Source organism: Felis catus, chromosome B2 (genome assembly GCF_018350175.1).
Source record: "Felis catus isolate Fca126 chromosome B2, F.catus_Fca126_mat1.0, whole genome shotgun sequence".
In the NCBI taxonomy this organism is placed as follows: Eukaryota; Metazoa; Chordata; class Mammalia; order Carnivora; family Felidae; genus Felis; species Felis catus.
The window spans coordinates 119,223,463-119,250,716 of record NC_058372.1 but is presented as its reverse complement, the minus strand read 5'-3'; the positions used below and the strand labels follow the sequence as shown (position 1 = coordinate 119,250,716).

At 40.5% G+C, this 27,254-nt stretch overlaps 1 protein-coding gene across 3 annotated transcripts in view; it reads left to right on the top strand.

Annotated features, from left to right (window-relative positions):
- Nucleotides 1-20,130: 20,130 nt before the first annotated feature.
- The window catches only part of STX7 (syntaxin 7), a 42,607-nt gene continuing 35,483 nt past the window's right edge, over nt 20,131-27,254 (top strand). For all 3 annotated transcript variants that reach the window (XM_006932016.5, XM_019831236.3, XR_006598307.1), the window contains exons 1-2: nt 20,131-20,266; nt 26,887-27,021. In XM_006932016.5, the coding sequence (XP_006932078.1) occupies nt 26,937-27,021 (85 nt within the window). In that variant the 5' untranslated portion in view covers nt 20,131-20,266; nt 26,887-26,936. The remainder of the gene's footprint in view (nt 20,267-26,886; nt 27,022-27,254) is intronic.

Genomic DNA, 27,254 nt, shown 5'->3' with positions numbered 1-27,254 from the left:
CAGTGAATGACTTTACGATTCCACATTATGGCCTGAATAAAATTTTCCAAGATGCTAGATTTATTTTGTAGAGCATGGAACAAACTAGGTATAATGATGAAATTTCCATTATTAGATTCTCTCTGGACCAAAATCTTATTGATGCAATATTTTCCGTCACATAGTTCAAATGATATTACAGGGGTTTTTTTCAGCCATTAAAAAAATTTCCGTTTCTTGACTTATTGGTGTCAAACATATCTTCAGTTGAGACAGTTTCTTTGATTTTAAGAAAAAACTGTGTTTCTAAACACTATATTCTTGGTTTTGAGAGGATTTAATTTATAATCTAGAAATCATATACTTAATAGTAATATAAATTATTATGCTTGAAAATTGGATCCCCAAAATAATAGGTAAAAATGTGAAGGGGAATGGGCATATTAACTCATTACCTCTTGGCATGTTTTTTTTTTCAAATTTTTATTTAAATTCTAGTTATTTAACATATAGTGTAATATTGGTATCAGGACTAGAATTTAGCAACTCATCACTTACATATAATATCCAGGCTCATCATAGCAAGTGCCCTTCTTAGCACCTATCACCTATTTAGCCCACCCCCCACCTACCTCTTCTATCAACTCTCAATCCAATCTCTATCATTAAGAGTCTCTTGTGGTTTGTTCCCCTCTCTTTCTTTTTTTTCTTCCCATGTGTTCATCTGTTTTGTTTCTTAAATTCAACATATGAGTGAAATCATACGGTATTTGTCTTTCTCTGACTGATTTATTTTGCTTAGCATCATACACCCTAGCTCCATCCATGTTGTTGCAAATGGCAAGATTTCATTCTTTCTGATGGCTGAACGCCATGTCCTTCTTACGGAACTATCTCAAAAGTAAGGTCTCCATTCTCTTTTACGACGCTCTCATTTTTTTCCCCCATACTCTGCTGCCCCTTAGCGGTCACTCTGAACAGTACTGGGCAGCCCAAACAAAAGCTAAATCGGTAAATGCCCAGAAGGAAGTGTCTCTTTAAAAATGAGCCCCTTTGCCAACAAAATTAGCCCCTTCCCCCCATCTCTGCACAATAAGCCCTACACCAAACACTTTGAAAGCTTGTCAGGTAGGTGGCTCTCTCCACTCTCTCTTCCAAGCCAGCCCTCCAAAGGAACAGACAATTTTTCAAACTTTGGTCCTCATTAGAATCATGTGAGGTTCTTAAGCTCTCCAGGTGCTACACCCCAAAGTTCCAACCTCTCTCTAGCACTGAAGTAAAACCCGAAATATGCGTCTTTAACCAAGCATCCCACACAATTCTGTCATTCTTCTACAGACCCCTTTTTTGAGAAACACTGCTCCAGGGGAATCAGCACAGTGGTCAAGGACAGAACTCTAAATTTAGGTCAGAAAAATCACGTCCATTCATTCCACTCAGACTTGCTGAGCACCTTCTAGTGCCAGGCATCCGTGCGAGGTGCTAAGAACGCAGATAAAAGCCACAATCCCTAACTTGAATAAGTTCATAGTTGAGTTTGGGGAGAGGCCAAGTAAACAATTACAGTGCTCTGAGATAAGAACTCTGGAAAGAGAGACTCAGACGAGCACTCCCAGAGATGTAGAGGGGGGTAGGGGAGGGCCTTGGGGAGAGCCAGTTTGATGGCATTTACCTTAGAAAGTTCTCCAGGTAGAGACTCTGAATTGGGTTAGGAAGGATGGATGAGTGGCACTTAAGCTTCCCGTTTCTGTGACCCTGCACACATCGCCAAACTCTCTGAGCTTCACCCGGTCACTTGCATAACTAAAGGACGGGTTATATGCCTGTGGGTTTGTCATTGTGTGGCTGTTTCTGGTGCTTTTCGCTTTTACTTGACAGTGTGTCTTAGGGTTTACTGTGGTTGTGGTGTTTGTGACAGGTGAAATAAAGGACCCCAAGATGCCGTTCACTGACTCCAGATAGATCCACCCCCCTAATGTTTTATGGTCCCATTTACACATAGGGTGCAGGTGCCTTATGAAGGACAGCTGCTACTCTTCCAACTAAAACAGGTAAGAGCCTAACTGCTCACTGAATCTCCTTAATAATTTCACGATAATCTACCAAACGGAAAGCTGTAATGCATTTATATGTAGCCTTGTCATTGATCGTGGAACTTCAGTGAAACCCAAGAAATGTTTAAATGGAAAACAGGCTGAGACCATGTAAGATGAGAGGAAATGGGAAGGACCAGAGATGGAGGGAAGGGGTAAGGAGAAGAAGACAGAGGGAAGGATGGTAATTCTCCCTCCTTCGCAGCCCAGCACCGCAAACACCTCTTCATGAGGTCCCTCCTAAAGCAAGGTCACCAGCCGTGCACAGTGTTTTTTCTGGCCCACAATTCCTGCAATAGTGAAAATTAACACTTACCCTGTGCTAGGCACTCTCACAAAAGCATCTTTTCATTGTTAACTCGTTTAAGCATCACAATTCTATGAGGCAATGTTATCATTTCTACCTGACGCATGAAAATGGAGGTAGGGGCTTTGACTCACTTCCCCGGATTCACAGAGAGTAAAGTGCAGAAGTAGGATTTGTATGAACCTGTCCTAGATTTCCACTCTTTCCGTAAGCTATCTGAGGACAAGGACTTTGTAGTGGCCTTTTATCTCCGTCTTCCTCATTTCAGCGGCTTGTGAAAAGGGAGGCACTGAAAATCAAATTGATGACTTCAGGAAGGAAAAAGGAAGTTGGAGAAAGAGTGGTTTCGCAAGTTTTGAGGAGAAGAGACATTGGAACTCATAACCGGGAGAATTCAAAGCCAAGACTCAGCTGATTATCTCCTAAACTATAGATGAGCTGACTATTGTAGGAAGTCCTTCACTATTTTTAATATTTACACTTTTTTTACAATCTCCAATAATCTTTATTCCAATCTTTAACACCGTATTGCTTTTTAAATTGAGATATAATTGACATTACGATGGTGTTAATTCTAAGTATACAACATAATGGTGATGAGAACTTTTAACAGGGACTCTCAGCAACTTTCAAATATACAATTCAGTATTATTAATCATAGTAACCACTCTTCCCTGGATTTATTTATTTTATAACTAGAAGTTTATAACTTTTGACCACCTTTACTCATTTTGTCCCCCCCTACCCCTTCCCCTCCCTCTGGCCACCACCAATCTGTTCTCTGGCAACTACCAACCTATTGTTTGCACCTTCAAGTTTGTTTGTTTGTTTTCAATTCTATGTATGTGACATACATACAGGTTTTTCTTTCTCTATATAATCTATTTCATTTAGCATAGTCATAGTGCCCTCAAGTTCCATCCATGTTGCAAATGGCAGAATTTCCTTCCTTTTTATGGTTAAATAATATTTCACTGTGCATGTGTATGTGTGCGTGCGTGCATATGTGTGTGTGTGTGTGTGTGTGTATCCCAGTTTTTTTATGCATTCATCTATCAGTGAACAATTAGGTCATTTCCCTGTCTTCGCTATTGTAAATAATGCTGCAGTGAAGGTGAGGATGTAGATATCTTTTCAAACCAGTGACTTTGTTTCTTTCAGATAAATACCGAGAAGTAGATCAGTGGATCATATGGTAGTTTTGTTTAATTTTTTGAGGACCCTCCATGCTATTTTCCATAGTAGCTGTGTCAATTTACATTCCCACCAACAGTGCATGAAGGTTGTCTTTCTCTATATCCTCACTAACATTTGCTATATCTTGATTTTTGATAATAGCCATTCCAACGGGAGTAAGAAGATAGGTCATTGTGGTTTTGATTTGCATTTCCCTGATGATTAAAAATATCTGCACTTCATATACTTATATATGCGTCTTCTTTGGAAAACTGTGTATTCAGGTATTCTGCCAATTTTTAAGTTGGATTATCTTTTTGCTATCGTCATATGAGTTCTTTGTAATTTTTGGATATTAAACCATTTGTCAAATACATGATTTGCAAATATCTTCTTCCATTCCATAGTTTGCCTTTTTGTTTTATCGATGATGTCCCCTGCTGTCCAGGAGCTTTTTAGTTTGATGTGGTCCCACTTGTTTATTTTTGCTTTTGTTGCCTTTGGTGTCAAATCCAAGACTGATGCCTAAGAGCTTACTCCCAATGTTTTCTTCCAGAAGTTCTATGGTTTCAGGTCTTATGTTCAATATTTTGCATGCGGTTGTTCAGTTTACTTAACACAATTCATTAAAGAAATTGTTTTTTCCTATTGTATGTTCTTGGCTCCTTTGTCATAAATTAACTGATCAGATATGCATAGGTTTATCCCTGGGCTCTGTATTTTTTTTTTTTCAACGTTTATTTATTTTTGGGACAGAGAGAGACAGAGCATGAACGGGGGAGGGGCAGAGAGAGAGGGAGACACAGAATCCGAAACAGGCTCCAGGCTCCGAGCCATCAGCCCAGAGCCTGACGCGGGGCTCGAACTCACGGACCGCGAGATCATGACCTGGCTGAAGCCGGACGCTTAACCGACTGCGCCACCCAGGCGCCCCTGGGCTCTGTATTCTGTTCCATTGATCTATGTATCTCTTTTTATGACAATGCCATACTGTTTTGATTACTATGGTTTCTAATATACTTTGATATTTAAACTTTCAAAGACTGCGTTCCAGAATAATCTCACCACAAATAGAATTTATGGAAAACATTCTCTCTTCAACTATAAAGACCAAAGAATATATATAATGGAATATTTTATAATATTATTATACATATTATTGTTTATATAAGTATGTATATTGTGCATATGTGTATAATATTATTGCATATATAATAATACTGTAATATAGGTCATTTCATTATAGTTGCCCAAGCATTTCCTCAGTATAGATTTCTAAAGGTGAGAAGGATGGGTTGAAGAGCTAGTACATCACATTTAAAAGTTTGCAGGGTCTGTGTCAATCTGTAGAGCTACAACTTTGTAAGCGTGTCCATTCCCCCCATACACCTACATCTGTCAGTACTGTGTTATTATTATTCTTTCTCGTATTGTCAGTCTGTTAGGTCTAACAACGGTGGATTTTACCTGAGCTCTGTGATCTTGGAAAACAGCTATGGTTAAGGTCCTCACACCTTCGGTGTTCTGGGAAATGACTTATTGAAATAACCACCCTTCCTTATATGACACAGATAAGACTCACAGATGTCTCCCCACCCCCCCCACCCCCCACGTTTACCTATGACAAGGCCGGAAAGAAAAGGTTCCCATTCTTTGCTTCATAAATGATTAGCTGAACTTCTGGTCTCTACAGATCAGCTGGAACAAAATGCTTGTTAACCAAACTTTGCTTAACACTTGCTCCTTCCCCAGGTGCCTGAACTTTGGTCCACCACCCTCAGCCTGAGCCAGCACACAGCCGGCCTCTCCAGCTGAATAGACTGGTCTCAGGGTAAAACATTTTCCAATCTTGTTTTCCTACCCACTCCAAATGCTCACACCCAGTTCTTTCTAGTTCTGTTTACTCCCGTCTATAAAAGAAAAGTCGTATGGCCTGACTCCTGAGACATTTGCGGATCTTACGGTCAGAGGGTTCTCCCCATCACAACAGCCTCTCTCCCCCATTGCAATAACTTTTAAGTTAAGTCTCTCCTTACTAAGTCCAGATTTGTTTTTTACTTGACACGTCAAAACGTTGACGGCAAAACAGCTTGTTTTGGTTCACTTTCCTTTGCATAATTTTGTTTGCTTTCCAGGTGTGGTTATTGGCTATTTTGGTGTCTCTCATTCAGTTTACAAACCTCCCCAGATTCGCTCACTCCCAGCGGATTCCAGCCATTTGTTCCCAGAAGATCCAGCCACCGGGTCAACACTGGTTCAACAGTGCTGGGTCTCTCAACATGCCTACCATGAACGTGGGTTTCTGCAAAGCCTTCATTGTGGGCCCTGAGTGAGCCACAGCAACAACAGGACACAGCCACAAGCCAAGCCAAGCCACAGAGGCCACGGCCTCTGTTTCACTTTTTCCTTGAAACAATGTACAGTTCTATGTTTGGGATCTGACTTTCTAGAACTTAGGTAACACAACCCGAAAGTGCAGAGGGACTTAAACGCCCCATGGGGTGACCTTTGGTCCATGAAAATCAAAAGACAAAAGGGAAGCAAACTTAAATACTCCTCCCTCCTCCCCTTTCCCTCAAGCTTCTCCAGATTTGGTTCCAGATCACTGTGGGTATCTGAAAGGCCGATCTGGAAGATGTCCCACGCCACTGGTCCCAACTGCCTAAGCCATGCTTTCTTGGTGATGTGCCACTTTATATTTCTCTCCCTCTCTCCTGCCTGGCTTCCCCTTTCCCCTTGCTCCTGCTGCCCTAGGATTACTGTAAAGCTTTACTATGGGGATGGGGGAGGAAAGGAGATGTTGCATAAAGATACAAACTTGCAACCAGTAGATAAATAACCTGGAGCACAGTGTAGTGATTAGAGACAACAATATTGCATTATAAACATCAAACTTGCTATTAAGACATGATTGAAGAAGACAGTTTAAGTGATAGAAACAAAAGCTATTTAATACTTCATGGGGCACCTGGGTGGCTCAAGTCAGGTGAACGTCTGACTCTTGATCCCGGCGCAGGTCATGATCCCAGGGTCATAGGATTGAGCCCCGCATCGGGCTCCATGTTAAGCATGGAGCCTGCTTAAGATTCTCCCTCTCTCTCCTTCTCTCTCTCTCTCTCTCTCTCTCTCTGCCCCTTCCCTTCTCACACTCTCTCTCTCTCAAATAAAAAATAAAAATTAAAAAGAAACACTTCATGTAGTGGACAATCTCCTTTCAGAGAGCTGCAAAATGGGGTGGAAGGCAGAAAACTTTTATAGGATGAAGAGTAAAGAACAATGAAGAGAAAAAAAATATCCGATTGACTGGGGCCACATAGCCAACCTTGTTTGGAGTGAAGAGGCCCACAGTTGGATGGGCATTTGGGGATTGGCTGACTGGAAATGCTGCTTCTCCGGTCAAGCAGAGCGTATACAAGGACACAAAAGTTAATCTAAGTTTTGGTTTGCTCACAAGCATCCCGGGTAGGAATGGCTTAATGTTGGGCTTAGAAATTTATTTCAATATTGCTAAGACACAAGATCTTAATTACTGGCACCACAAAATGAAATGGCAATTATGTGACATAATCTAGGTGTTGGCTAACAATACAATGGCAATATATGGCAATATATAAGTGTATCAAAACAACACGTTGTACATCTTAAACTTACTGTTACATGTCAAATATATTTCAATTAAAAAAAAGCTTTAGTATGTAAAATTTGGCCTTAGGCTCTATTTTTTAGGAAACGGATTAAGACACTTCTGCGAATTGTCCGTTCTGAACTTTTGTTAATTTTTCTAGTGCGATGTCTTAGGCTGTTTCTCTCAGTGCAGAAACTGAAGTGAGGAACAAGACAAGTTAGGGAGAATACTCACAGGAGAGAGGGACTTAGGAAAGTTGGGTGAGCAAAGGGCAAGCTGGGAATGTGGTCTCTTCTGCAGAGAGCTTCAGTCCATCCCAAATGGAAGATCGGGAACACAAGCCACACCACACCACAGAACCACAGAATTGGTTCCACCACAAGCCCAGGAGTTGATGTCAATCAGTCACCGACAGAGTCCTTGAGTCAGGGAATGTTGCTCCTGAGTGGGACAGCTCCCTTATGCTAGGAGAAAATACGATTCAGCAGACACAGAAAGATTAGGGCCTGAGGTCCCTGGGTGGGGAAAAACACCTATTTGGGAACAATGCTGGGAGTGTCTGACCACAGCAATCCCCCTCAGGCATGAGGTTCCTCTTAAGAATGTAACAGACCCCACCTTTGCCCCCTCAGGTTTCTCTTCAGGAATTTGACAAAAGACCTAAGTACAGCCATAGACCCCCCCCCCCCTCGTGCAATGGAAAAGAGCCCATCAGGAATGGACAACCCAGCACCCAGAGCTATCAAGCCAATAAGGGCAGAACCTGAGAAGAAACTGGGGGAAGGGATGGGGGAGGGCTCACCAGAACCTTATAAAACAAAGACCCTTGAGTATAGTCTTCGGCCATTCACTTTCAAATGTCCCTTCTCTGTAAAGAGAGCTTTCCTACTATTTTTCCTTTCTGATCTTATACTCTAATAAACTTTTGCCTATGCTCATTTTGTGGCCACCTCTCCATTCTTCAAAGAGGCGAGACAACAAATCCCGGGTATTGTGGTAAACAAAAATCCTGCAACACCCTTGAGCCACAGGCAATTCTGCAGAGAAGGCCGGAGTGATTTGTTCTTAGCCCATATGGCAGCTGTGGTTTGGTGACAGTGGCCTTGAAGAGGAATCTAGTTGGGCTATCAGTAGCCTCTACCACACGAGATTTGTCTTTCTTAACAAATGATAACAGGATGTAAACCATTTGTATTAGAACCTGTAAATACTTTCTCTTCATTTGTCATTCTTTCACTTTGTTGATGATTCTAATGAAGAAATTATGAATTTTTGTGTCAAGGGGATCAGAATATGCCACTCCAAAATATACCACTTTGACATGAAGGGGATTTTCAGCTGAAGGTATTTGAGATTCAACGAATGAAAAAAAAAGGGAGGGAGGCGGCCTTTCCAAAGCTTCTCTTATCTGACTAAAAGCAACACATTCTAAGAAATTAGGCTGCTATAAAATTTCCCTTCAGAGCAGTTATACTCTCAGACAGGAGAACATGAATATAACCTACTCCAAATCCTTTCTCTAAGGGAGTTTTACAACTGCTCAGAACTGTATAGATAAACATCACCACAAGCTTTCTCATCTCCAGTCTATTGTCCTAAAAATCTATTTGTTTTTCCTAACTAAACCTATTTTTTTTCCTCGTAAGTCTTTTCTCTTCCCTACCTTTCCCCTGCCTAGTCAGGTATATAAGCCTTCAGCTCTATCCATTTGACAAGCTAGCCACTTCCTTTGTGGGCTCCTATATGCATGCAAAATCAACCTTTTTGCCCTGTGAATCTGTCTTTTATTGGCTTAATCCGCAAGCCCCAGTTATTGAATTTAAGAGAGTAGAGGAAAAGCTTTTTCCCCCTCCTCTACCTGTGTCATAAATATAAATCATTGTTTAGGTTTTCTGCTTTCCTTGTCTTTTTCACTCCAAGATGAAGACAAAAATCATTCAGGTAAAAAGAATATAATATAGGCCATAAACTGGGATCTATGCAAAGAAATAAAGAGATGCAGAAATATAATTTACCAAAATGAAGTCATTTTTTCCTCTCGTGTTAAATTGCTCTAAAAGAGGGATGACTTTATATCAAAAGTAGAAAAATATATTATGTTTTTATAGACTACGTAAAAGTGAAATGCATGGCAACAACAGCAAAAGAAATGGAAAAAAAAAAGAAAAAAAGAAAAAAGACCTGGTAATGCACTGCTACAATGTCTTCAGAAATACATTACTTGAAGGTAAATTCAGATTAATTTTTAAAAGAGGTATAAATCAATTCTAAAAGAAGTATGTATACGTCTTTTAGAAAAATGTCAATAGAGGAGATAAAATAGAATTATTTAAAAATTCTTAATTAAACCGAGGGAAGAGAGAAAAAGAAGAAGGAACAACAAATGGAGCAGACAATGATTGGAAAGCTGGTAGATTTCAGCTCAAATAATAACTTTAAATGTGAATAACCTCTACATATCAGTTAAGATCAGGTGGAATTTGAAATTTAAAAAAATATGTTCATTATAGCACCAAAATAAATGAATGTTTGACTCGCAAAACATGTGTAGGATCTTTATACTGAAAATTATAAAACACTGATAAAAAATAAAATAAAATACAAATACTATGTTCATGAGTTGGAAGTCTCAATATTGTCAATTCTTCTAAATGCATTCTGTCAATTCAAAGCAATCCCCACCAAAATTCCAGCAAGATTTTGTAAATATTGATGAGGTGCTACTAAAATTTGTGCAGAAAGTCCAAGGAACTGAAATGGCCAAACAACACTGGGTAAAAAAAAAATAAACCAGAGCTCCACGTTACCCAATTTCAAAACGTATTCCAGAGCTTCAGTGACTAAAACGGCATGATGTTGGTGAGACAGTAGACACATCGATCAACGAAACAGAATGGAACAGAAATAGATCCATATAAATGCAGACAACTGATTTTTGACAAAAGTGCAAAGGCAATTCAATGGAGAAAGGATAGTCTTCTGTACAAATGGTGCTAGAATAATTACATATCCATAGGCAAAAAAAAAAAAAGTAAGTAAACAAAAAAGAACCTTGATATGTCCCTCATATATTATACAAAAGTTAATTCAATATGGGTTATAGTAAAATGTAAAACCATACAACTTTAAGAAGAAAATATAAGAGAGGCACCTGGGTGGCTCAGTTAAGTGTCCGATGCGGGTCATGATCACTCAGTTGGTGAGTTCCAACCTTATGTCCAGCTCGCTGCTGTGAGCCTGTCAGTGCAAAGCCCACTTGAGATCCTCTGTACTCCTCTCTCTGCCCCTCCCCTGCTTGCAATCTCCCAAAAATAAATAATTTTTTTTTAAAAAAGAGAAAAAAATATAAGAGAAAAATCTATGTAATTCTGGGTTTGGTGATGAAAGATTCAACACTAAAAGCCTGATCCATAAAAGAAAAACTAGGCAACTTTATCAAAATTAAAAAGTTTTGCTCTGTGAACGACACTGTAAGGAAAACAAAAAGACAATCTGTAAAATGGGAGGAAATATTTGCAAATGACATATTTGATAAAGCACCAAAATACATGAAGAACTTTTCAAACTCAACGATAGGAAGACAACTCAACAATAAAAATAATAGGCAAAAGATCTGAACAGACACCTCACTAAAAAATAAATACGGATTTCAAATATGCTTATAAAAAGAACATTCAATATCATTATGGAAATGAAATTAAAACAAGGGGTGCCTGGGTGGCTCAGTCAGTTAAGCATCTGACTTCTGCTCAGGTCGTGATCTTGTGGTTCCTGGGTTTAATCCCTGAATCGGACTCTGTTATGACAGCTCAGAGCCTGGAACCTGTTTCGGATACTGTGTCTCCCTCTCTCTCTGCCCCTCCCCCACTTGCATTCTGTCTCTCATTCTCTCTCAAAAAATAATTAAACATTAAAAAAAAGTAACAAAAATAAAACTGCAAGATGCCACTACATACCTAATAGAATGCAAACTAAAATTAAATTTGAAACTTAAAAAGAAATAAAAGGAAAATGCAACAATATCAAATGGTGACAAGGATTTAGAGCTACAAAAATCCTCATTCATTGCTGGTGGGAATACAAAACAATTTGGAAATGGCAAAACAACTTTGGAAAACAATTTGGCAGTTTCTTACAAAATTAAACATATACAACCCAACAATCCTACTTCCAGATATTTACCCAAGTGAATTGAAAACTTGTATTTTTATCAACACCTGCCTGCCGATATTTATAGAAGCTTTATTAATAATTGCTAACTTAGAAACGACCAGGAAGTGAATGAATAAACAGCGTTACATGCAAACAATGGAATACCGCTCAGCCTTAGAAAAGAACAAACTATTGATTTTTACAACAACGTGGATATATTTGAAAGAATGCTGGTAGGTTGTGCGACATCTGTCACCCCATTGATCGCCAGCATTGGTTCCGCTGATCTGGCTGGATTGGTGCATGTTCCCTTCCTCCCTCACCGCTGCATGTGGGTCCCTTTGGAAGCAGCGGACTCAGTTGAAGAGTCAGATCCTCCTGCATAGAGGGAGGCCGGTCTTGGTCAAGGTACAGGTAGCTGAGCTCCCCTGCTAGAGTCTCCAAATAAGCTCTCAGGGTCCTTTTGTAGGGAGAAAGCAGGGTAGTCAAGGTTCTAAGACTCCAGACACATGCAAATGAAGTGCTGCCTGGGGCAGTCTGCCTTTGGGGGGGGGGGGGGGGAAGCTGCTAAATGAAATAAGTCAGGTCCAAAAGACCTCATATTGTATCAATTTCTGTTTTGGAAAAGGCAAAACTATAGGGACAGAAAACATAAGTGGTTGACAAAGGCTGGGGAGAAACTGACTAAAAGTTATAGCAAAAGGGAATTTTTAAGGAGATAAAACTATTCTGCATGGTCCTGGGGTCACTCCATGCATTTGTCAAAAATCCATAGAACTGGGGCACCTGGGTGGCTCAGTCAGTTGAGCTCCCGACTTCGGCTCAGGTCACCATCTCACGGCTTGTGAGTTTGAGCCCCGCATCAGGCTCTGTGCTGAGAGTCCAGAGCCTGGAGCCTGCTTCGGATTCTGTGTCTCCCTCTCTCTCTGCCCCTAACCCACTTGCATTCTGTCTCTGTCTCTCAAAAATAGACATTAAATTTTTTTTTCAAAAATCCATAGAACTATGTACCACAAAGTGTACACTTCACTCAAATTTAAAATAAAAAAATTGGGGTGCCTTGTTGGCTCAGTTGGTTGAACATCCAACTAGAGCTCAGTTGGTTGAACATCCAACTAGATTTCAGCTCAGGTAATGACCTCAGGGTCATGGGATCAAGCTCATGGGATCAGTATTCTCTCTCTCTCTCTCTCTCTCTCTCTCTCTCCCTCCTTCCCTCCTTCTCCTCCTTCTGCTCTTCTTCCCCGCTCATACTCTCTCTCTAAAAAATATAAATAAATAAATAAATAAATAAATAAATAAATAAATAAATAAATAAATAAAATTTGGTGGCTCCCAGGTGGAATGCAGATGTGTGACAAATGAATCTAACTGCAACACAAATATAACAACTTCAATGAAGGGAGTGAGGAAAAAGAACTGATCTTGGTAATTTTTGGAAAACACTGTTTTGACTCCATATTGTAAGGCTAACGACAAAAAGAATTGCCCATAAACACTGTCCTCCAGTTTTTAATTCACAGAACTGTGAATTAGGAATTCTGAAGTGGGGCACCTGGGTAGCTCTGTTGGTTAAACATCTGACTTCGGCTCAGGTCATGATCTCACAGTTTGTGAATCTGAGCCCCGTGTCGGGCTCTGTGCTGACAGCTCAGAGCCTGGAGCCTGCTTCAGATTCTGTGTTTCCCTCTCTCTCTGCCAGTCCCCCCGCTCATGCTCTGTCTCTCTCTCTGCTTCAAAAATAAACATTAAAATAAATTAAAACAACAAGAATTCTGAAGCTACATTGCACAAGTAAGTACTTGAGTTATAGATAAGGAGAGCCAGGTTCCTCACTGTTAGAGAAATTTGCTAACAATAGGGAAGCAGGGAAGGGTAAAAATAACGCTGTGATGTCAGATTAGAGTTGGAAATACCTATGTGAACTTATGTTGATAGATAGATAGATGATAGATAGATGATAGATAGATAGATAGATAGATAGATAGATAGATAGAACCAGATAAAATTATGGATACATGTGTATGCATGAGTTAACATGCATAGATTTCCTAGCTCTGTCCATTGAGAGGGCATAAAAGTAATGATACCCCAGTACAATGAGAATCCAGCCTTGGTCTCTAAATATAATTTTCTGATGAAAGGAACAATAGTTCCATAGTAAAATGACTGAGCTTGGAGCAACTTGTTGTAACAAGTAAAGAAGTGCTAGGAAAAAAAAAAAATGACATAGGAGCTAACCTAAAAATATCCCCAATGGTGAAAGTAACTTAATTATAACATAAAAAGTAAAATAAATATATATAAATCTATATTGATACAAAAATTATTTTTCATGTTTATTTTTGAGAGAGAGAGACAGAGACAGAGAGCACGAGCAAGGGAGGGGCAGAGAGAGGGAGACACAGAATCTGAAGCAGGCTCTAGGCTCTAAGCTGTTAGCTTAGAGCCTGACACAGGGCTCGAGCCCATGAACTGTAAGATCATGAGCCGAGCCAAAGTCCAAAGCTCAACCAACTGAGCCACCCAGGTTCCCCAATATAAATAAATTCTTGAAAAAAAAATAAATTTGGGAGAAGTGACAAATATTCCTTACAGAAGAAATAGAGAATCACCTTTAGAACACAACAGTAAAAGCTGTTGTAGGCAAAATATACTGATGAATGCGAAAACCAGTAGGCAAAACTTTAAGGGAAAACTAGATATATGCACAGCCTCAAAGAAACTCTCTCCAAATATTTATTAAGTACTGTCATAGTTTCAACATATGTGCATAAATTTTTAACATTTCTCCCCTCTGGAGGTGAAATTCAATCCTCCTCCTCTTACTTGTGAACTGGACATGGTGATTCTCTTCTACTGAGTATATAATATGGAAATGGAAAAAATACCAACTTCACTTTGGAGAAACCTCACAAATATCACCTTAACCAAGTGATCGAGATTAACATCACCAGTAATGGATCCTGCTGATACCACGTATCCCATGACAAGATATGAAAAGAACACTCCACCTCCATGGTATTCCTTCCAAAAATCTACAGTCCAGTCTAATCATCAGACAAACCTAAACTGAGGCGCATTCTAAAAAAGTTTGACAAGGTCACAACAAAAAAAGGAAAGACAGAAAACTGTCACAGATCGGAGAAGACAAAGGAAACATACTGTGTAAGTAAAACGTGGTATCCTGGATTGGATCCTGGAACAGAAAATGGACATTAATGAGATAAATCAATAGTTTAGTTGCTACTACTATACCAGTGTTAATTTCTTAGTTTTGACAAACGTACCATCATTAAGTTCACATTAGGAGAATCTGGGTGGGGTATATGAGGGAACTCTACTGTCTTTGCCAGTCTTCTGCAAGTCTGCAATTATTCTAAATAATTTACTTAAAAAATGAGGAGGAGGAGAGAACATATTCTGGTTAAAGGGAGCTGCCTAAAGAGCATCTAGATGGTTCAGTCGGTTAAGCATCCAACTGTTCATTTTGGCTCAGGTCCTGATCTCAAGGTTCATGAGATAGAGCCCCAAGATTCTCTCTCCCTCTCTCTCTGGGCCTCCCTCACTCATGTTCTCTCTTTCTCTCTCAAAGTAAATAAAATAAACTCAAAAAATTCTTTTAAAAGGGAACTGCCTGAGAAAAGCACAAAAATAAGAAAAACCCTGGTATGTGGTTCGCACTGGTAGGAGGGCGGTGAGAGCAGAAAAATATGGAGTTCTTTAAGCTGGCATATTCCAAAGCATAAATTTCAATGCAGGGAAGGGCAGGGTCCAAATCAGGTAGGTCCTGATATATAAAGTGACCCATGTAATGTATTATCTAACGGGGACACTTTTGAGAATGAAATGGGGTGCTACGCAGACAAGAGACTGGGACAACAAGCATAAACTGGGACTGTCCTAGGCAAACTAGGACATATGACCAGTCACCCTATTAATGCACCATGAGAAGGGGTTTGGACCTGATTTTGAGAGCAATGTTTTCTGTAACATGTATTTTGAAGGTCCTTACAGCCAATAAATATAAAATACAGAAAAAACTAAGTTAAAGAAAGTTATCCTTGGGGCGCGTGGGTAGCTCAGTTAGTTAAGCGTCTGACTCTTGATTTCACCTCAAGTCATGGTCTCACAGTTTGTGAACTGAAGCCCCACATCCAACTCTGCGCTGATGGTATGGGGCCTGCCTGGGACTCTCTCCCTCCCTCTATCTCTGCCCATGCTCTCTCTCTCTAAAAATAAATAAATAAGCTTAAAAAACAAAGAAAGAAAGTTATCCTTGTTACTTTGCTGAACCACATCTCAGAGCCTTTAATTTACAAATGTGTTATGTGAATCTTCAAGAATGTATCACAATATGGGGCGCCTGGGTGGCTCGGCTCAGTCTGTTAAGTATCTGACTTCATTCAGCTCAGGTCATGATCTCCCAGTTCTTGAGTTCCAGCCCCGCATTGGGCTTTGTGCTGACAGCTCAGAGCCTGGAGCCTGCTTCAGATTCTGTGTCTCCTTCTCTCTCTGCCCCTCTCTTGCTCAGGCTCTGTCTCTCTCTCTCTGAAAAATAAATAAACATTAAAAAATTTGTTTTGAAATAAAGAATGTATCACAATATGGCTTCCCAGATGGTTCTCCATAGATGCCCCTCTCTGATTCCTTCCTCCAACCTATACAACATCCCACCTCTGCTCAGTTCAACCACTTTTATTTTTAAGGGTACATTTGGGGGCATGGGGAAAGCATGAAGCCTGAGTGATGGAGATCCCTCCTTCCAATGGTCAGTGGTGGCCTTGAGGATAATAAGGTTGAGTAAAACTGTATATAGAGACACCAATGAGGAGGCTGCTGCAGTAGACTGAGACACAGACAGAGGGACATATCAACAAAATTTAGAGGCAAAATTAGGATTGAACTTACAGATCATCATATTATAATTGTTCATGTAAGATTTCTATGGGATGTCTATTACATCTGTGTTTAAAAGTCAGAAAAATCTGTTCTGTACTTGGCATATCACTAGGCACTTGTGTGGTTTTAGAAAACAGCAGAGGAACATGGATGGAGGTGCTTAAAAATAAGGAATAATGAAACAAACTCTTATTTATTAGATATTAATTTAAGCTGCTTTTTTTTTTACATTTATTTATTTATTTTGGGGTGGGAGGAGAGAAAGAGGGAGAGAGAGAAAATCCCAAACAGGCTCCTTGCTCTCAGCTCAGAGCCCAATGTGGGGCTCAATCTCATGAACTGTGAGATCATGACCTGAGCTGAAATCAAGAGTCAGACTCTACTGACTGAGCCACTCAGGCGCCCTAAACTGCCTTTTAATCTAGCATAGATTTCTTAGAACAGCTGTGGTTTTTCCATTTTATTATCAATCAAAAACACACTTTTACAACTCAAATTGTACCTCTCATTTGCCAATAAATTCCTTGTCTTGCTAGATTTTTCTTTTTGTATCTTTTACTTCTCTGGCTCTCCCCCAAGATCACATGGTGGTTTTTTAAAAATTATTTTTAGTTCATGGACTATTGAATGAACAGGTAATTATTCCCTTCCATTCACTACAATTTTTCTTCCAAAGGCTAGAGATAGAACAGGGGAAAGTTCCCTATCCTACCTAGCAGAGGGGGTATTTATATTAATAAGGACACAACAAATACACTGATACAATTCCCACTCAAGGACTTCTAATGCCCTTTAAAATCTTTCCAATAAGACCCAAATTCCCAAAATTACTAGCTCTCAAAAATCCAATTACAAGGCTTCACATGTAAGTAACTCCTGCAAGTGTAAAAGATTTGCTTGAGAAGTGAAATGACTGCCAATTAAATAGGCAGAATTTTTGAGCCCTACTGGGTTCAAGGACGCTGGCTGAATTTGTCTCAGTAGCAGGTAGATGTTCAGATGGGACGCTCCAAATGTCAGGAACGCTTTGGGAATTCATTTTCCCTCTGTGCCTCTAAATTTCGCAGGGTTACCCACACCCTACGTATTTTTTTCATTTGAATACAAAGGGGTGACATCTTGTAGGTTTTCAAAAGACCCGAAAGGAGTCCATTCATAACATATTTTAAAACATGAGGAATTGGAAAGAGCCCAGGAGGAGGATTCAGACAGCTGACCCTCTGTCCTGGTTCAATCGGTAAGCAGAAGCATAACCTAAGGAGGCCACCTAGCCTCAGGTTTTCTGTTGCATTTCTTCCTTCCCAAAGCCCTGGGTTCTCTCAAAGGAAACAGGAAGTTTGAAATATGCATCAGGCCTTATGAGTTCTTTCCATGATAGTTCCTTGAATGATTGAAGTTCCTTTTCCTGTTCACCAACCATTTCCTAATTCTCAAGTCCAATGCACAACTTTTGGTTCTTAATTTACTTGAACTTTCTGTGACATGTGATATCATAGAGCATTTCCTCTTTTTGAAATGTTTTCCTTCATTCTCTACTTCACCTTTTCCTGGTTTACTTCCTAACTGTCTGATCACTCCTTTTCAGAGTTTTTCTTTCTCAGCTCCCCTTAAACCCAGGAGTCCATAACAGTCCATACTTAAAGTTAGTGACCTCATCTCCTCCCACAGCTCCAACCAGAACTCTACTTTGAACTCTAGTTCACGTTTTCAAGTACCCGGAGGGTGCTTGAAGGGAGGCACATCTCAAAACTGGATATCACTTCCCCAGGATCTTAACTACAACCCGTCCAAAGCTAAACATAGGTAGCTTTGCTCCCCCATTCCACCACCTTCGTCCTCAAACTGCAATTACTTTATTAGCAATGTTAGATCTCAGATAACTACATCATATTCAACTCAGTTTTGCAAGTCCTGAAAATAGTAGCCCTCTCTTCCATTTTTCATATCTAATTAATTTCCAAGTCTCCCTAAATATTTCGCAAAGCAGGCCTTACTGTTTCTTTCCCAATGCATTTGCCTTAGGAAGTCCTTCAACATCTCTGCTATTGGGGACATTCTAAATTGGGGATGTGCTACAATTCCAGTAGCCTTCTAAAAGGCTGCAGTCTCTCACTCTCTCTCTCTCCCTTCCTCTCCATTCTCAATATTATTTCCGTTAAATTTCCCCCATTTCTCCAGAGTTTTCTTCATAAAATAGAATTATGAGCATATCACACTTTTGGCTTAAAATCCTTTAATAGTTTAACTCCTCATAAATACTCATCTAACACGATGTAGAGGCTTTTCATTATATAAACTCCACTTGCCTTTCCAATCTTATGTCCCTCCAGCCCATCCCCTATGCTTCATCTAAGTAAAATTATACAGAGATCCCTAAAAGTTTGCACTTGCCTACTAAATCTTTATCACAGCACCTCTTCCACTATCCTGGGAAGAATCTCACTCCTTAAGTTCCTTGAGGGAAAATACTATACACCTTACTCACCTGGATATGTACTGCTCTGGGAACAGTACCTGGCACACGGCAGGTTCTCAATGAATATTTGTTGAGTGGAAGATAATGGTGGGAAGAATTGGGGATTCTGAATGAAGTCATCTGGACTTGTGCTGCTCATAATTATTTGTGTGTTTTGATGAAGTTTCTTTGGTTTTCAGTTTCTATAATCTTCTTCCTAAATGAGGAAGTAGAGCTAGATTTTCTATAAGGACCCCTCCAGTTTTTTTTTTAATACTCTATGGTTGAAACTATTGCCTATTATAGAAGTTGAAATACTTACTTTATCTGATCTCATAATATTTTATAAAATTTTAAAAATATTGAAAAAGGGCATTTCACATAAAAATCTGAATTTCCTAGAAGTCTGCACTTGGTGCTAGCTGAATCGTGCTGTCTTTAGATGGGATGAGTGCCTTCTGTTTGGGCAGTATTCTCACTCTATTGTCCCCTTTTCAGAGGCAGAATATAAGTTGTTGTTTATTAAAACACTTGCACTGTAGTTTTCTTCAGGAAAGATGTGAAATAGGAAACATTTCTTGTTCCCATTTTTCTGTTAAAAGTAGAACAATTAAAAATAACCCGAGAGACCCTTGTGTTTCTTATTGCTGTCTGACCTCACTCCCTTAAGTATATATGTATGTATAATGCTAAACAACCTAGAATTTTCTCAGGGGGTACCAATTCAAAATATTCTGGTTGTGGTTTTTAGCACGTTAGTGCATCTAGACCTTTCATGTCCTGAAGATCTTTTCAGAAAATAGTGAGTGAGGCCTTAATACAGGCAAAGGCCAAGTCTTTTCATCTTCTAATTAATTTGCCGAATATGTCTTTCACCAAAAGCAATCGATGCTTTTATCTAACAATTACATTACGTTTGAATATTTATCATCAGAACATTCTCTGCTCTTTTCAAACCCCGTTAAAACTACTCTCTATCCTTCAGAAATTCTTAGAATGGCCTGTACGTGCTATGAAAACTTGTCTACTAAGTGGGCACACGGAGGTGACTCTTCACTTATGCTGTCATTGTTCCTGCTAGGATTGCATATTTGCGTTAGTATTTTTTAATGTATCTGTGAAAACGTTCTACTTGCAGACTAAGGACAAGATGGGCAGGACCTGATGGGGCGGGCTCAAGACCCGAGTGTAGGGAGGCCGCCATCACCCGATAAAGACGGCTTCTTCATTCCCTCACCTTGTTTATTGCAGGTTGGCTAAGGCGTTAGCCTTCCATAATTCAAGGCCTCAAAAAAAAAAACCCACAAAAAAACACAAAAAACAACCTCCCTTGCAATTTTCTTAGTACCCCCATTCCCAGCTTAGAAACCCAGGGGGCGTAGCAGAACGGCTGTCACTCAATCCCGCTGGCCAACGGGAAGGGAGCGAGGCCCGCCTCCTTCCCAGCGCTGTACTGCGGGCATGCGCACTGGGCGTCCCAGCGCCACCGCCCATCAGCTGAGAATCTAGCTGGGGGCTCTGGGGCCGGTGGGTGCCTGAGGCCGGCGGAGGAGGAGGAGAAAGCCGAGGAGGCTGGGGTAAGAGGAACCTGGGGAGGGGGGTGGTCCCTGGCCCGGAGCCCCAGAGGCGCGAACTCCCGGCGGCTGCCGCGCCTCCTTGTTTGTGAGCGTGGTCAGGTGGCCGCCGCCCTGCGCTTTGCGGCTGTGGTCGGGAGGCGGAAGGCGGGCGCTGCCCCAGCCCCGGAGCGCCACCGCTGCTCACGCCCCCGGTCAAGCGGGTCCCGCCGGCCTTGCCGGCTCCGCGAGCCCTGCGCCCGCAGCGCCGCATCCCCGCCGCCTCCCCGGCCGCGCTGGCTCCCGCGCACCCTCGGGCGGGGCCGGCGCCGGGGCCCGCTGGGGCGGAGCTCCAGAATCCTGCTTCTGCCTGGAGCGAGCAGGACTTCGAGTGACCTCTTCCTCTTTGCAACTTACAGAGTTAGAAGACACAGTTTAAAGTTCTCTTCCCGAATACAGAGGAACTGAAAATAGATGCTGCAGTAAAGGAACCATATGCATTTATTCGGGGGCAGCTTGTAGTTGGTTTTGTTTGGCCTGAAGACGACCTAACTTTCTTTGATCTTCTCCGTACGCGTCATTAATTGGTTTACGTGAAGACCTTTAAAAACACGTAAAATATTTCAAGGTCCTCCCCGGAACCCCGGCTTCTTGTTTTTTAGGTCGTTACTTTGTAAAAATTCAGACACAGAGGAAAAAATAACATTACCTTTCTGGTCAAATGCTTTATTTATTTTTCCTCTCAAGTTTCTTGTATTTGTTTGGCTCTTCTATACATATTTTGTTTAATTCAGATAATTGTATTTTAGCTGTAACTGTATATAATTTAAAACTCGAACAGAATCTGGAAGAAAATGATGATGAAGTGCCATGCTGTTGAGTAATGTTGCAGGTGGACGTTTCTTCTGGGGGCAGCCTCAGCCTCACGCGGGCAGAGGCTTCTAGCAGGTGTTCAGCAGTGTCTTGTGATGTGGACGCCCTCTGCTTTTCAGGCCGCCTTGAGAAGTTCGTCTCAGACTGTGACTAATTAAGAATTATGCTCTAGTTTCAAACTTTCTGTAGAAGTTAATATAATACCATTGTAACCCATTAATGATTGCATCATTTTTCTTAAGCTTTTTACTTGTGCTTCTCCCGATAACGCAGTTGTATCTACTTTTGGTTTGTGCTGCTCCCGATAAAACAGTTACATATAGTTTTGGTTAGGATACCAAACTTTAGTTCAGTGCTGGGGGTGGAAAAATAAATTATATGAAACATCTGCAGGAAGTCTGAGTAAAGTTTGCCACGATTCCATTTAATTTGAAAGTTTAGTGTATGAGAAGGGTGAAAAGTAATCCTTGGTATTGTGAATGAAGCCGAATAGTATAATAGTGCAACGGACAGAGATGCTGAGCTAAAGTATTGGGTTAATTTGGTTTAGATAGAGAATGCTCACGGCCATAGAGTGATCACCTTCATGTTCGTGGAACATCTATGCACCTGATACTGCAAATTCCACAAGGTGACAAGGTTGTCTTGTGCTTATATCCCCAAGGTAGGGACAGATAATAAACAACACACTAACTAGATCATTTTATTTATTTATATTTTTTTAAAGGTTTTTAAAAATTTTTTTTTTAATGTTTATTTATTTTTGAGACAGAAGGACAGAGCATGAATGGGGGAGGGTCAGAGAGAGCGAGACACAGAATCTGAAGCAGGCTCCAGGCTCTGAGCTGTCGGCACAGAGCCCGACGCGGGGCTCAAACCCACAGACAGTGAGATCATGACCTGAGCCTAAGTCGGACGCTTAACCGACTGAGCCACCCAGGTGCCCCTAACTAGATTGTTTTAAATGACGATTAGTACCATGATAAAGGAAATTAGATAAACAGAAAGTGGCAAGAGTGGTGACTTCTCACTTCAGATCCGAATAGTCAGCAAAGACTTCTCTAGCGTGCGATGAGACCTTGCTGGAGTAAAGGAGCCAGTCATGTGGAGATCACGGGAAGAGCCTTCTAGGGATAGAAAACTCCTCAAAGGCCCTAAGGCAGTAGTAAGCCTGTACATTTAGGATCTAAAAGAAGACACTGGCATTTAATATCTTAGAATTGGTATTATTTATCCTCAGACTAGGTGTGTGTTCTTTTAGGAAATAGGTACATTTATTCATTCAGTCTACAGATATTTATTAAGCACCTCTTACATAACCAGGTAGCGAGACTAGAGTAGCTCACAAAAAATACACAGTCTTGCCCCTCTGGGAACGTATATTTTGGGCGCAAGGGGTGGAGGGAAGTCCAGTGTTTTATGCTCGTACTCCCAGTTCAAAAAGTGAAACTATTTCTATAGCTTCGTTTGTGTTCGATTTATAGAGCATGAGATGTATGCTTAATGGGAATCTAGGATTCTGCAATGTGTCCGGTATTACCTGGGGGAAGTGTTTGACAATTACAATTTCACAATTCCCTTTGTTCTTTTATTTGTGCTCTCCAGAAAGTCTTGAGAATATCCTCATTATGAGTATTGCACTTTGATCCTCTCTTTCCTTCTTTCCCTTTATAGTGTTTATATGTTTTCATAGAAAAGTAATTGCCGAGATGTCTACATGATCACTATTCAATAGAACTTTATGCTGTGGTAGAATGTTCTATATTTCTACAGTGGCTGTTCTAAGCTACTAGCCTCACATGTTATACTTGAGGACTTGATAGAGCAGGTATAGATAATGAGTTATTGTTATTCTGAGCAATAAAACTGGGAATTCTGATCTTTCAAAAATATTCATCAACAGTGCTTTAGTGCTTGTTAACTCCAGCCAGGTGCTGGAGACTGAAGTAGACAGCAGCTATCAGAATAACATGGTTGATTCCAGCCCAAAATGCAATGATCATAAGCTTTTGATGTCAATTTATAGTTAGCTATAATTATAGTCCATCTATTTGTATATATGTTTTTGCAGTAAAGTCATTTGGCTCCTTTATTTCTCATGTTTTGTCATCAGAAAGACCAACCATTGTTGTCTCTTAGATATCACTATTGGCAGAATAAGAGAGAAAAGGACTGAGCTATTCATCTGTGTTACCTTGATCTACTCATATAGTCATCCCAGGTCTGTTTCCTCATCCTAAGAGTAGAGTCTGCAAAAAGGTTAATGGATTGGGCTCACCTGCCCTGAGTTTTTGTTACACAATGAAGCAATATGGTTTAGTGTTTTAAAAATATGGGCTGTAAGATGTAGTTTCAAATTTTAGCTCTTAGATTAAGCAGGTTACTGATTCTTGTTATGCCTCAATTTTTTCATGTGAAATATCAGAATTACAAGTGAACCTACCTCAGAGATTTGTTGTAAGAATCAACTGAGAAAATAAATGTAAAACAATGCTTTGGAAATACCAGTTAGCCATGGTTAATCTTGTTGAATTATTGTGTATCTTTCTCTTCCATCATTTGCAAATTTCTTTTCATTCTTCACTCAACACAGAGCTGAGTTAACAGTCACTGTGCCCTTTCTCTAAAGAAATTCCAGCCAATCCAGCAGCAGCAACAGCTCTTTGGATGAATGGAGCCCAGTTATCTCACCTGTAGGAACTTTCACTAATTTAGTTGCTTGAGTAAAGAGATGAGGAAAACTGGTAGTGTTTGTAAATAATTGGCTAATTCTCTGAAGAGGAAAAAAAGGATCCTTGAAAAAAAACACAGAGAAGGCTTAGGTTAGGCTTGCATGAGTTTTGAGGCTTAAGGGGAATGCTATAAATCTATGTATGTTTGGGAAGGAGCCTCCCGAAGAGAGTCAATGAGAAACATTTCCTCATTCATTATGTCTGTGTTGGCTGTGAGACAGTTTTTCTAGAGATCTAGTTGATAGAGGAAAAGGAAAAAGAAAGATGTCATTGAGCCAGGAGAGAATTGCTCCTATCTATGCAGTGAAGTCTTATTTGGCAGTGAAAAGGAATGATGTATTGATCCATGCCAAAATATGGATGGACCTTGGCAACATGCTAAGAGAATGAAGCCAGTCACGAGAGAGCTCATATGATTCCATTCATAGGAAATGTACAGAATAGGCAAACCTATGAAAACATAAAGTAGATTAGCGGTTGCCTACAGCTGGAGAGGTTGCAGAGAAATGAAAAGTGACTGCTAGTAGGTGTGGGCTTTGTTTGGGGGTAATGAAATGTTCTAAAAGTGATGTGATGGCTACACACGTTTATGCATGTTCTAAAAACACCAGTAGGCTTGGGACGCCTGGGTGGCTCAGTCAGTTGAGCGTCCAACTTTGGCTCAGGACATGAACTCACAGTTTGTGAGTTTGAGCCTGGCGTTGGGCTCTGTGCTGACAGCACAGAGTCTGGATTCTACTTCAGATTCTGTGTCTCCCTGTCTCTCTGCCCTCCCCTGCTTGTGCTCTCTCTATCAAAAATAAGCATTTAACAATTTTTTTTAATAAAAATAAAACACCAATAGAATTGCTTTTTTTTTTTTTTTAATTTTAATTCCAGTGTAGTTAACATACAGTGTTATATTAGATTCAGGTGTATGGGATTGTACACTTTAAATGGGTGAATCCTGTGGTTTTGAATTCTATCTCAAGCTCTTACTGAAAAAAAAAAAAAAACATGCAGAATTTAGAGATCTAATTGGTGGTTAGTGGGATGCTTGTGATAGTGTTGGTTTCACTGAATCCCCAGGTCCAGTCTTCTCCTCTCTGGGCCCCAGCTCTTTAGGTGGCTGCAGGCCTAAGTGCAAAGCTATCTGCCACCTGCCAAAGCAGTTCTACCACCTGAGTTGAGATTTGGGTCTCTCTGGATGACTTGGTGAGATCCGAAGGGCCGGAATAGATAAATTGGACCTGTGGATCAATGAAGGAGAATGAAGAGTACCTAAAAGCTCCAGGAATTCCAAGGTGGCCAGGCACCTTCCACGATGCACCAGTTTCTGACATGGAGCCAGTACTGATCTACTTATCCCAAAAGTTCTACCCTTGCACTTCCTGCCGGCACCGACCCTAAGAACAAGACACACATTTCCTTGTGCCCTCTTCTCCCCTGCCAGAAATCTCCAGTGCTTTCTTATTGCGATATATTCAATCTAACCCTAGTTTCCAGCGCCCTCTTTTCGTGACTTTAGTTTTGTGTGGTAGCTGTCATGGGTAGTTTTTGGAACCAAAACCCTGGGGCTGAACCCCACGTCCAGCTGGTAGGTGGGTTCAATTACCTTTATCGTTACTTAATCTTTGTTAGCCTCAGTTTGCTCATTGTTAAAACAAGGTTTATTTGCTACTATCTACTTTAAAGAGGAGATTTTGAAAATTAAATTAGACAATCTATGTGAAATGCTTTTCATTTCACAGATACGCAATACACGTTGGGTCATTCCTCCCTTTCTATGCTGTCTCCCACTTGTCCCCACCATGAATCATCTGATCCAGGGTTGACTGGCACCCACCCCTTTCTTTGAGAAATGACACACTGAGTTTGCCCTTTGCGTATGTTCTGGGTCTACCCATCCCAGGCTTCATGTCTTTGCCTTAGTCATTCTCCATACCAGTCATGCCCAGTATCCAGATCTTCTGCTTGTGTTTTGTTAATTCTTTCTAGATAGGAGCCATAGTGAAATTTCCTTTTCCCAGCCTCTCACTTTTGCCTGCACATGACCTTTTGCTGATTTACATTGCTTTTGCTGTTTTACTTTATCCACTCTTCTAAATGACACACTTGAATTAGGCAGGTTCTTTATGTTTGTTTTGTTCGCTTGCGGCTCCCTAGTGCCCATTTGATGCCAGGCATGTAGCTGACTCTCAGCAGAGAGCTGCCGGACAAATTGCCTGCCTGCAACTTTGCAGCCTGCAGCGTGCTCCGTGGAAAGATGGGCGTGGCGTTGAGTCTGTGCTGGACACAGTCCTGTATGCAGGGACACCCTTTCCATCCTTTTTTCCAAACCCCAAGAGGTGTGTGGTGTGTGGACTGAAGAAGAAAATTCCTTCTTGCCTCCTTCCTGTCGTGGTGCCCCAGGCTTTGCTTCCTGTCCTGATGCCAGCCTCGGGAAGAGGAGAGCTGTTCTCTTTGCTCTGTTGGAAGGTGTGATGAGCATTTTATGGAACGTTCCTTTTTTTTTCCCCCCTCACTTGTCAGCCGTGCCTCTCTCAAAGTGGACCTTTCCTATTAAAATTGGACACCCGCTAGTCATATATTCCTAAGCTCTTCCTGTGTGTGTTAAATTAGATATGGTGACATTTCTGGGGACACCCTGCAGTTTGTGTACCATTTAATAGATATGTAAATAGCTGTTCTGTGTCGGGAGTTGTTTTAAATGTTGGAGAAAGAAAGATAAACAGCATGTGGGCCCTCCTTTATAGTTGCTTGCAGTTCAGTTAAGGAGAAAATATATAAACAATTAAGAATATACACGTAAAAGGGATTTGGTTACTTTTACTTAAAAGTTTTCAAAGGGAATGTACAATTTGAACCTTATTTTAATTGTTTAACATGACTGTGTCCTTTGAAAGCCAGTATTTTTGAAAGCCATGAGAATTTTTCTATTTGATGTGTCCTTTGCTATATTTCAACCCTGTTAGGTTAATCAACCTCCCAGATTGATAACTTTGAAACTTAGGCCAATCAATGCTTTAAAAACACAATTATGTGACTTCTGTTTTTTAGGTGACTTCTTAGGTGACATCTGATGAAATTAGTGAATAAGTAAATCAGCTATGTCTTACACTCCGGGTGTTGGTGGTGACCCTGCCCTACTGGCCCAGCGTATCTCTTCCAATATCCAGAAGATCACACAATGTTGTAAGTAGAAATTTAAGTTGACGTCACTGTTTTTAATTCTTAAAATTGGGTTCATAACAGGACAACTCCAGTGACTGAGAGCAGGAACAGATTTTAGAAGGTTAGAACTCTTAAAATGAAAGAAAAAAGAAAAAGGCCAGAACTCTTTAGAGTGAATACAAAAGACAATAATATTAGAAGAGATAACACTTAATTGCATTTTCTGTAGAGTGCCAGGCACATAATACACTATT